This window comes from Cervus elaphus, chromosome 30 (assembly GCF_910594005.1).
Source record: "Cervus elaphus chromosome 30, mCerEla1.1, whole genome shotgun sequence".
Lineage (NCBI taxonomy): Eukaryota > Metazoa > Chordata > Mammalia > Artiodactyla > Cervidae > Cervus > Cervus elaphus.
In genome coordinates, this window is record NC_057844.1 from 24573394 (window position 1) to 24585936 (window position 12543).

The window sequence follows — 12543 nt, forward strand, 5'->3', positions numbered from 1 at the left end:
TTGTACTGCAGAGGAAAGTCTGGGGTTTAATGCAAATCATTATTTTTCAGCATCTTTCTTATTATTTAGGCAGGCCACATCACTGGGAAAGAAAAGCAAAGATTGGCAGTTAGAAAAGAAGTTGGGAGCAAGAAAGACTTTTATCAAGGGTTTTCATAGGCATTGAGTTTAAGATTTCATAAAATGTCACAATTCAGATAAAACAAAGAATACCGTGTCATTCTATTGCAGTTTTTTTTTTTTTTTTTTAATCTAATTCTTTCTTGTCTTTGGAGGGGGAAAAGCTGCAACTGTCATGGAAGAAGAAAAAAAAAAAACCCTGGCTAAAGATGTATGAATCTTGTTGAACATTGCTGTAGCACGTTGTTTTAAATCACACTTGAGCAAATGAAGAACTCCTCATGACCTCTGCTTTCTTCTTCTTTCTAGGTGCCTCCCATACTCCTTGATAAGCAGTTCTCTGAATTCACTCCAGACATTACGCCCATCATTTTGGCAGCCCATACAAATAATTATGAGATAATAAAACTTCTGGTTCAGAAAGGCGTCTCAGTGCCCAGACCCCACGAGGTCCGCTGTAACTGCGTTGAATGCGTGTCTAGCTCAGACGTGGACAGTCTCCGCCATTCTCGCTCCAGACTCAACATCTACAAGGCCCTGGCCAGCCCCTCTCTCATTGCCCTGTCCAGTGAAGACCCTTTTCTCACAGCCTTTCAGTTGAGTTGGGAGCTCCAGGAACTGAGTAAGGTGGAAAATGAATTCAAGTCAGAGTATGAGGAGCTGTCTCGACAGTGCAAACAATTTGCTAAGGACCTACTGGATCAGACAAGAAGTTCCCGAGAGCTGGAAATCATTCTTAATTACCGCGATGACAACAGTCTCCTGGAAGAACAAAGTGGAAACGATCTCGCGAGACTCAAATTGGCCATTAAGTACCGTCAGAAAGAGGTGAGTGTTGCTAGACTTTATCCATCAAAATGCCACAGAACTTAATCACAGGGGGGGATAAGTTGGTACTCCAAAATTAGGTTGGGGTTTTAAAACATTTTCTGTTTAACTGTAAGTGGATGAAATGTTGGCCAGATTACTGATTATGAAACACATTTAGGAGTGTCAATAAGTGGTTTAATAACTGGTATTGTTTTTTGACATCTGTATTAAAATATACACATTTACTGGGGTGAAAATGGTAAAACTAATGAATTTTAGACTCCCTGTATGAAGAGTTCTGATTCTGCCATTTATAAATCTTGTTCCTTTAGAGGGTCACACAGATTTCTTTGAGCTTCGGTTTTCTCATCTGCTTAATGGACTTAATATTTATACTTAATTATATGTATACTTCTTTATATATATATATATAATATTTTTTCTCACAGATTTGAAGGACGTATAGAATGAGTGGATGTGTATGAATGCTCTGAGTAAATTATAAGGTGTGGTATTAATAAAAATACATTATTAGAAATTATTAATAAAAGAAAGCTTTTAGTCCAGCAGCAGGTGGAAGTTCTAAAACTTCTCTCACGTCTGGCTTAGTTTCTTTATTTGGCAGGAATGAGAAGTTAAAGAAGTTAGTTGCAGGAGAGTAATACAGTTTTCATTAGATTTCTGTGGATTTGAATATTAAATGAGGAAAATTCAGATCTATTATACATATTGCCTAGCATAATTGTTTTTCGCTTCTATTACTGATTTTGAGTAAGTTCTCAAAAATATGTTTACTTCTACCTCAAAAAAGTATTGGTTTTCTTTTCATTGGTGAATTATAGTAATTATTCTAGAACAAAAATATTGGAAAACTATATATATAAGATGAAAAAGAAAAAGAAGCTTCTGAAAAAAATGTATTTAATTTTTTTTGAGTTGTCCCTAAATATTCCACATTAGCACTGGCTGCATTATCTGTTGCTACTTACTAAATACTTAAGGTTCAAGATACCTGAATTTGCTTCTTTGAGTTTATCCTATAGTTCTTTGGCCAGTTGTCATGGAGCGTAAAAGTACTTAACAATCTTTTCCCTCAACAGCAAAGGAAATGGCTTCTTCTGTGTGTATTACCTCTGACTCTAAAATCACATGCGCTAGGTTGAGCCATGTCAATACAATCAACTCATTTTTTTAGGGTCTTGTGTTTAGAACTCAGGATTCTGCTTTTTCTTAAGATACTAGAATAATTTTAATATGCAACTATAAGAAATTAATGAAAAACTTCACTTGACTAAAGACGTTCTTTCTTTGCTTAGATTCTTTTGTATATTTTAGGAAAAGACTTGATTTCAAGGTTTATTGAACAAAGAGCCACAAATTGAGCCCCTGGTTAAGTAGGTTAGAAGCAAAGCAATAGAAAACATTTGATAATTTCTAACACTTCTTTCAAGATGCTTGTACTTTTTGTTTCTGTGAAGTTATGGAGTTGGAGGGTGATAGAACCTAACAGTGCAGCAGGATGAAGGAAGGCTAAAAACATAAACATGTAATAAGAAAATAAGAAATAGTAATAGCTTTTAAAAGATTAATTTTTAAAATGACTCTGCATTTGCATTTTGTATTTTAGTTTTGAAATAACAGTGGAGGGGAAAAAAAAGCAAAATTATTACAGAATTGTTCTGGAGTATCTCATTCAATATCAAAGAGCATATTTCCCTAGAGTTGACAGTTTTTCAAGAGCAAAGTAATGTTGGATGGCTAATAATAGCATTATAAAATTGAGAATAAGATTTTACACTCATATACATTATTTGAAATCATAGGTTGTGTTTTATGAAACTTACTCCTAAATTATTCAAAAATTATCGATCTGAAAATACTTGATAAGATTTTCTAGCAAGAGCATGTGTCTTAAATAAAACTCTACTTTAGTATAAATGTCTTCCCTTATATATATATATATATATATATATATATATATATATATTTTTTTTTTTTTTTTAAGGGTACAGATTAAACAGGAAGAACTTTTTTGAGAAAAAGTTTTATTGAAGTATAGTTGATTTATAATGTATTAATTTCAGCTCTACAGCAAAGTTAATTAGTTATACATATTACATATATCTACTCTTTTATTAGAGTATTTTTCCATATAGGCCATTACAGAGTATTGAGTAGAGTTCCCTGTGCTATAAATCCTCACAAAATACTAGCAAATTGAATCCAACAACACATTGCTCTATACCTTTTTAACCACAAGTTCTCCTTGTTTCAATCTACACAAGTTTGAGGTTTGTCTTTGACCCATCTCTGATGTTTTGGGATTGCCTTCCCACTAATGTTCACATGACTGAGTCCTACTTGCTCTTAAAAGCTCACTCAGTTCTGTTTTCCCACAGAGAGATTCCACGAAGCAATTCTTCCATACAACCTTTCAGATAAATGCCTTCATTATGCACATTCTAGGCTGCATTGTATTGCTGTATTTTACTTGCCTTCTCTAGGACACGACTGTGCCACTTCAGTTCACTTCTCTGCGCTGTCAGTGTCTGGAACACATTTGTTTCGTTCATCAGTCCTACTTCAGTACCTGATAGAGAAAAGATGCTCCACGTGAATTGATCTCAGTATGCTCAGTGTGAATGCATTTGAATAAAATTTCAAAATCTCTTAGTTCTGGAAGGCTCCCTGCATGTTTCCTTGCCTGATTAATTTGCAGTGTTTAGGTTAATAATGGAAAGCAATTAAACACATTATTTTGTATGGAAAGGTTGCGATACAATCCCTGATAGCTCTTCAAATTAAAGTGAAAAAATATATATAATCTCTAATAGTCAACAGCCTATGTTCTGTTAATTTACTTTTCCTTTTCTTGAAGGTAAGTCAACAGTTTTACAACGTTAACTTTCGACTTGGTACTAATCTGGGTTCTGTCTTAGAAATTAAGGGAGTTGTTAAAGAGGAAGGAGAGAAATCAACATGGGAACAGCCCTGGACTCACACCTGTTTATCCTATCCTGGAGCAATATGAAGAGATTCGTGTCAATCAGCTGCTTTCTGTAGCATGTGGTATCAGAACCTTGGGACTGTGTGGCAAACAATCACTCTCTCCTCTTAGATCCATTGGATTCTGGTGGCTGGTCAGCAGTTATGTAAGAGTTTTGCATTTGCTACAAATCAGGCAAGAAGAGCTGACCTTTGTTAGGCATTGACTGTCTTTTAATCCTTCATTTTCTTCATTTTTCACTCTTATTCAAGTCTAGGATGTCTAGAATATACCTTTCATATTTTCTTGTGTCTGGTAAATTCCACATCAGAATATGGATAATTTGGAGGGAAAAAAAAAATGTCTCATACTATCGGGACATTGTCTCATGGACATCAAACAACTGTTATGGAAAAATGGCAAAGGGAGTAATTCTGGGGAGAAAACTAAGAAAAGGGTATTGCATACGGTGTTCCCTCCATAACTGAGATTTTTCTGCAGAAATAACTTTGAGAGTCATTCACCCAAGTAAATATGGTAATGCCTTTGTCTTAGTTTGCTTTACTTAGTTAACACAGAATGGGTTATTTGAATTTGATTAGGTATTACTTACCACATCCTTCTCTTTTTTTCTCTCGTCTCTGTTTTGAAGTGTTTTGGAAACATCCATGTGTTCAGATCTCTTCTTAAAAACCACTTTCCCTGGGATGTATGCCCTTAACCTGTTTTCATCTCAGAATTCATCATTAGTTTCTCTTGCTATGGCAGCAACGTTGCTTCATTGCAAGTACTGTTTTGCCTCCTACTTGCTTTCACTTTCGGTTTCTTCCATTGAACACCTTGCCTTTAGTCCTACCTCCTCCAATTCATTGACCACTGCACCACCTAAGGGTCTTTGTTTTAGGAAAAGTAAATCTGGGGATAGTTTTTCAGGTATAGCGCCGAAAGCCCCTGTCTTAGAGAAGCCCTCTGTCTGGTCAGCATAAATCTGAGCATGTGAGCTCTGTGTAAAGCATTGCAGTGTCTTGCTCACTCTCGCAAGTAAAGTCCAAATGTCACAGCTCGCTTTATATGAATTCTGCCTAAATCGTCAGTTTCATCGTTCGCCATCACTACTCATAGTTCACATTTCAGTCAAATGCGAACACTCATAATTGTACGGCTTTCCCACTTTGGGCCTTTCCACCCAGGACTCTCTTAACATAGAAAGGCCTCTGCCCTGTTTCATGTCGCTTGCCCATTGTCCTGGGTTTTGCCGGATCTCTGTAAAATCACCTGGGAGGTTGTTTTTAAACACTGCACTGCTGCTTCTATCCCAGTGCTCAGGACAGTTACACCAAAACCCCTGGAAATGCAGAGGTAATTTTTAAAAGACTACCCAGATAATTCTAATGTGCTGTCAAGGTGAGTAAGTACTACTTGAAATTATGTATCAAGGTTTAACTCATGAATTAAAACTTCTTTAGATTTCCTTGACTTTCTCAAGTAGAGAAGACAGAGGTTGCCAAATGTAACATCATCAGAAGCACCTGAGCAGCTTTTGGAAGCAACTCTTCTTTTGACTCAGCTGGTAAAGAATCTGCCTGCAATGCAGGAGACCTGGGTTCGAGCCCTGGCTTGGGAAGATCCCCTGGAGAGGGATCTGAAAGGAAGGGAAAGGCCACCCACTCCAGTATTCTGTCCTGGAGAACTCCATGAACTGTATAGTACATGGGGTTGCAAAGAGTCGGACACAACTGAGCAACTTTCACTTTCATGAATTTTCTTTCTCTCAGCCCCAAGTGCCGAAATTCACCTTCAGTAAGTCCTTGCATTTGTGGCATAGCACAGAAGTCCTCTCAAGTTCTTCCCATCTCTCCCTCCTCATGTCATCACCCACCCTATTATGGTTGCCCAGATCCTGATACCCTTCTTTCTTCTTAAGGTCTATTCCTCTGCTAACAGGATTCTTAGAGCTTTCATTTATCTGCAAAGTAAGATCCAAGAGTTAGGTAAGAAAAAAAAAATCCTACTTACAAAAGGGAAGTAAACCTAAGGAAATGCAAAGATGGAGGGGAAGGGGTCAAACATTAATATTCTCCTGTCACGTGATAGAGAAATGAAAGCTTTCCATCTGAGTGTGCATACCTAGTCATGCCTTCTTTCAGGTAAATTTCTGGCCATCTAAAAACTATTGGAGATATCTTTTGGTTGGTATCAAGTAACCTATCTCTGATGGTTGAAAAAAAGATTCTATAAAAGTATGAAGCCTATGAAATGGATATAATTCTCTTTCCCACACCTAATCAGGTATGTGATGTTATGCCAATTAGCTTTTGAGTTTTTGTTTTCTCACCTTTAAAATGGAAAAATACTGCCTACTTCGTAGGTCAGTAGTTAGGGTGAAGCATGATAATATAGGTCCAGACCTAGGCGTACTTCCTGGCATATTTGTCCATGGAAGGGTATCTGTCTATTACATCTAGTTATTGCTGTTATTATAATTGTTTTTGTTTATCCCTTCATGGAACCTCAGTATAAAAAGCTAAGTGCATGCAGAGAAATGATATATACCACTCTATTGTATGTCCTGCAGCAAAAAGAGTGGACTTCATCATTAAATGTTTTAATATGTATACTGAATATTTATATAGGCCTCATGGGTTTCATAGCACTTTTGAATTGTGAGTTTGGGACTGACACATACACACTGCTAAAAATAAATGATAAATTAAAAAAATTTTTTTGAAGTTTATCATTATAGTCTTATTATAATCAATATGCTAAGCTATTTATTTTAAAACAATAGTCTCATCAAAAATACATAATATATAAACATTATGACAGGGCCTAGGGTTGTCCATGCTCTAGTTCTTCCATTATAAGCTTTCAAAAGTAACTTAGATTTATGTATTACACACTCGATTTTAATTTGTCCTCCTGCTTTGCATTTTTAAATATATTTTAGGCATTGATTATGTATGCCCTTTGAACCTGACTGCTGCCTGCTAGACCATAGAATCAGGAACTCTTATCACACCAGCACTCATCAAGAATGCCAGGCATATGGCTGAGTTTTACTATGTGAGGCTACACTGAGTGATGTAAATAATTAAGAGACTTGTAATAATAAAAGGGATAAGAAGCAGCATTTCTTTAGCTTCCTTTCCTCTCCCCTGTACTTGGGAGCACACTCACTGACCAATTTCTGGGCCCTGCATGCTGGTCCTCCAAGTGTGTTCACACACCTGCTGTTGCTATGCAAAGGCAACACAGATAAAGGCTTCCTAACGCTTCTGCCCACCCACTCCTGGGGCCCAAACATTTCAGCGCCTGCCACTGGAAATTGGATGAAGCAAATGCCTGTTCAGGACTTGTGAGCCCAGCTGACAGTACTATGACAGGTCATTAGGCATTTAATTTAACACTAGGTTTTTAGAGCTTGGAATTCAATCCCCATGTGTTTCTTTACAGCTAATTAATGACATGAAACCACTTTTTCCTAATTCGTATCTGAAAGTGATTGTTTCTGTTTCTTCCACCATGAACTATGAAATGGTATGTGTCTACAACACTGTATAAATTCATCCTTTTGAACAGCACTGGGTAGAATGTGATAAATTTATATCTTCCAAAACATAAAATAGCAAGCTTTAACTTGAAGTTAGATATAAAATATGGCTTGTATTTGATGTTTTTGTTGTTGTTCAGTCACGAAGTCGTGTCCGACTCTTTGCGACCCCATGGACTGTAGCCCACCAGACTCCTCTGTCTCTGGGATTTCCCAGGCAAGAATACTGGAGTGGGTTGCCATTTCCTTCTCCAGGGGATCTTGATATTGTTTTAATAAATACAAAAAGGAAACGACTAAGTGACTTATTTTCAGAGAGGTATACACTTCTGTTCACCTAACAAAAATGCATTGTGTCCACAGAATAAGCAACTCTTTTCAACGTAACTTTCATTTGCTGCAGACATCAACTAAAAACATCAGGTTAATGATAATATCTTTGAAAATTTTCACTATGTATTAGACACCCTCTCTGGTCCTTCAGGGGACTTCCTGGTGGCTCAGATGGTAAAGAATTTGCCTGCAATGTAGGAGACCAGGGTTCAATCACTGGGTCAGGAAGATCCCCTAGAGAAAAGGAATCATGGCTATCCACTCCAGTATTCTTCCCTAGAGAATTCCATGAACAGAGGCTACAGTCCGTGGGGTGACAGATACAACTGAGCTACTAGCATGTTTCACTGGTCCTCCGAGGAATAACTTTTCTATATCCAGCTGGGACTTCTGACTCCATGGTAATTGAAAAACTTGAGTAGCAATAAGATCAGCCCCTATTCAGATCCAACCATGTCATTTATCAGCAGTGAAGAACCCTGTCTATTGCTGCTTTTGCACAAAACTTCCCACTTAAATTTGAGGGTTATTTTTGTTTGGGTCATGATTTAATGTCTCATATCTTCTCTGTCACTCATCACAAAACAAAATTAAGAAGTACCACTTTTCAAAATCATGAATTTAACAGCTTATTCCAGCCCACATACAGGAGTAAAATACAAAAACCAAATGGGTTGGCAAAGCATTATGGTTGTCCAGAAAACCTAGTGGCTTTGAGATACAATGTAAAATCCTGCTCAAGATCCCCGATAAACTATAGGAATGAGAAGGAGCTTTTACACTTCTCCTTACCCTCATTTTCCTTCGACCATATGTGGCATATTCACAGGTTTTCTCAATAAAGGTTAGTTATGTTTTCTCTCAAGTCTTGGGAAAAGAAACGTACAGTGAAACCCTCTAGGATGTATAATGCCTGTGCTATAATTTGGTGATTTATGAGCCTTAAGCTTAATTCTGAAGCTGTGTGTTTATTGACTGCTTCTCGGTAATGTAGAACCGGGAAAACAATCCCATAGGATTATATTTTTATTCTTTGTAGCACGCTCTGTTCCCTTTTTACCTTCGGCTTTAGGGAGCACTCAGTGGTGTGCCTTCTGCTGCCATGGAGAAATACTGAAAGCTTTTTTCTTTATGGTTTTTACCTTCATCTGCCCCCTTGCAAGCTCCCTGTGAGTTTTAAGAAGGCCTGCTTTTCCTCATTCCAAAACCACCACTTCAGTTTTAAATGTGGGGCTCCATTGTTATTTTGCTTTGTGGCATTCCCTAAGCTCAGTGATTTTCCCCAGGTGGCTCTGGAACATGCAGCCCAAAACCTCTTTTCTTCCTCTGCCACATTCACCTCTAACATCGGGCAGTGGGGAGCTGGAAATCTTATTGGCAGCTGCTATTAAGTAAACATAGGAGGAACCTAGTGGTTGGGCTTAGGGGGCTCTGGTCAAGATAATGCGCTTTCTCTGTCCAAGTGCAAGTCCACAGGTGATTGCAGGGTGTCTGTTCTATGCTGGAGACAGAGGACAGCAAAATGAGAAGACAGCAAGTCCTAGGCCAAGTTTGGGTTTCTTCCAGAAATTTCCTAGAGCCTGGAGGTTTTTTTGAAGGGAGTTAGCAATGTTTTATTTCAAAATGCTAAGACTGTCTTTACATTTGCTATTCGGACTCCTCTTCTGTACACAACTCCCTGGTATCAGTATCACAATGCTTATTGTGAATGGACTTTTAAATACTGTGTTTGGAAAACAGCGTTTATTATTTTTCTGATTACACAGCATTACATGCCAGTTATAAGAAATGTGTGATATCAATAAATATGACATTGACAAGTCTGTAATCACATAATATTGCTAATATTCAGTTTACTTTTTAAATAAATTCTTATCATAAATAGGTAGAGCCTAGAATTTTCTTCTTGCTTAGATAGTACAATGAGATCCGTGTGTGTGTGCGTGTGTGTGTGTGTGTGTACTGCGGCACTTAAGCAGATAATGCTGTTGTTGTTGTTGTTGTTTAGTTACTAAGTCCTGTCTGACTCTGTGTGACCCCATGGACTGCAGCCCACCAGGCTCCTCTGTCCGTGGGATTTCCCAGGCAAGAATACTGGAGTGGGTTGCCATTTCCTCCTCCAGGGGATCTTCCTGACCCCGTGATTGAACCTGCATCTCCTGCAGGCAGGCAGATTCTTCACCACTGAGCAACCTGGGTATAAGCTAAAAATAGCTTTTTAGCTATATTGCATGAATGTTCTATATGCTGTGTCCTTCATTGACAATGTTTTCTCATTTTCTTCCCTCCTTCCTTCCCTGTCCTCCTCCGTTATTAGGACACTCACTCACCTTATGTAAGAGAGTCTTTTCTGTTTGCTACTTACTGATGATGCTGAAATCAAAGACAAAAGCCTTGTCCTCAGATAACTACCAGGGTATTAGGGATGGAAGAAAAGTCAGCACAGCTGACACCATGGGGCCACAAAGGCTGTGGCAGAGCTTCTTCTGGAGCCCAGGAAAATGCTTCCTAACTTGGTCTTAGGGTCTTAGGGGACGTTTCCTGGAAAAGAAAAGGCCTTGCTTGAGTTTCTGTGGAAACCCAGGAGTCATCCAGGCAGAGAAGTTAGAAAAAGTCAGTATGGGAAGAAACACCATGTAGACCTGCAGGGAGGCAAAAAAGAAGGTGGAGAATCCCTTCATTATTATTTATTTAATTAAGGTCCATCTGATTCCTTTTTTTTTTTTTTCATATTGTAGTATAATTGACAATTTTGTGCTAGTTTCAAATATACAGCAAGGTGATTCTGTTTATATATGTTCTTTTTCAGACTCTTTTTCATTATAAGTTATTCAGTTCAGTTCGGTTCAGTTGCTCGGTTATGTCCAACTCTTTGTGACCCCATGGACTGCAGCACGCCAGGACTCCCTGTCCATCACCAACTCTTGGAGTTTACTCAAACTCATGTCCATTGAGTCGGTGATGTCATCCAAGCATCTCATCCTCTGTCATCCCCTTCTCCTCCTGCCTTCAATCTTTCCCAGCATCGGGGTCTTTTCAAATGAGTCAGTTCTTCTCATTAGGTGGCCAAAGTATTGGAGTTTCAGCTTCAGCATCAGTCCCTCCAATGAATATTCAGAACTGATTGCCTTTAGGATGGACTGATTGGATCTCCTTGCTGTATAGTTCGCTGTGCTATATGGTAGGTTCTTGTTGTTTATATATTTTATATATAGTAAGTGAATCTGCGAATCCCAGTCTCCTAATTTATCCCTTCTCCTCTTTCCCTTTGGTAAACATAAATCTGTTTTTTAAGTCTCTGAGTCTGTTTCTGTTTTGTAAATACATTCATTTGTATCATTTTTTAGGTTCCACACTAAGTGATATCATATATTTGTGTTTGTCTGTCTGGCTTACTTCACTTACTATGATAATCTCTAGGTCCATCCATGTTGCTGCAAATGGCATGATTTCATTTTTAATGGTTAAGTAATATTCCAGGTATATCTACCACATCTTCTTTATCCATTCATCTGTTGATGAAAATGCAAGTTGCTTCCATGTCTTAATTTTTATAAATAGTACTGCTATGTATATGGGGGTGCATATATCTTTTTGAATTAAAGTTGTCCTCATTTCTGGATATATTCCTAGGAGTGGGATTGCTAGATCATATGATAATTCTATTTTTGTTTTTGAGGAACCTCAGTACTCTTTTCCATAGTGGCTACACCAATTTACATTCCCACCAACAGTGTGAGAGGATTCCCTTTGTCTCCACACCCTCTGTAACATTTATTATTTGTAGGTTTTTTGATGGTGGCCATTCTGACCCATAAGAGGTGATATCTCATTGTAGTTTTTATTTCCATTTCTCCAATAATTAGCAATGTTGGGTGAGCATCTTTTCATGTGCCTCTTGGTCATCTGTATGCCTTTGGAGAAATATCTATTTACTTCTTCTGCCCATTTTGGATTGGGTTGCTTATCTTTCTGACATTGAGATGTATGAGTTGTTTGTATATTTTGGAAATAATCCCATGTTGTTCACATCATTTGCAAATATTTTCTCCCATTCCATATGTTGTCTTTTAGTTTTGTTTATGATTTCTTTGCTGTGCAAAAAAAAAAAAAAGTTTTTAAGTTTAATTGGACCCCATTTGTTTATTTTGCTTTTATTTCCGTTACTCTAGGAGATCCAAAGAATATTGCTGTGATTTATGTCAGTGCTCTGCCTATGTTTTCCTCTAAGAGTTTTAGAGAATCTCTTTATTCTTTCTGCCTTCGTTCCCACCCCATGGCTTCTGCTTTAGCATTTTCTTCTGCCTGACACAATGGAAGGCTTCTGTATCAGGTCTCAGCTCATTATTATCACTTTCTTAATAAAGACCCAGAACACCTACCTAGTTACTGTCCTCTTCCTTCACCCTTTATTCTCAGACATTCCCTTTACATGACAATGTTGATATCACAGCTTTGATCACAATCCAAAATCATTCTGTTTATTTGTGTATTTAATTATGTTCTTGTCTGTCTTTTTTCACCTGTTATCTAAGTGTTATCTTGTCTGACTTGATTATCAGTGAAAGCCCAGTGCTTGACATAGTGCTTAGGACATAGGAGTCTGAATAAATAGTGATAAAATAGAGAAGTGGAAGGAGCTGAGATTAGAGAAAAATGACAAAGAATAGATTGTACAGGGCTGGAATCAGCAATCCTAAGGAACGTGACTTTTAGAAAATCTGTGATATTTAATCATTTAAAT

The 12543-nt window shown here is 37.7% G+C and overlaps 1 protein-coding gene across 4 annotated transcripts in view; it reads left to right on the plus strand.

Moving 5' to 3' along the window:
• The window catches only part of TRPC4 (transient receptor potential cation channel subfamily C member 4), a 200032-nt gene that overhangs the window by 96764 nt on the left and 90725 nt on the right, over positions 1-12543 (plus strand). For 3 of the 4 annotated variants that reach the window (XM_043892339.1, XM_043892341.1, XM_043892338.1), the window contains exon 3: positions 430-948. In XM_043892339.1, coding sequence (XP_043748274.1) covers positions 430-948 — 519 coding nt within the window. Of the gene's footprint in view, positions 1-429; positions 949-12543 lie in introns of those variants that run through there. The other variant, XM_043892342.1, reaches the window with a different exon arrangement.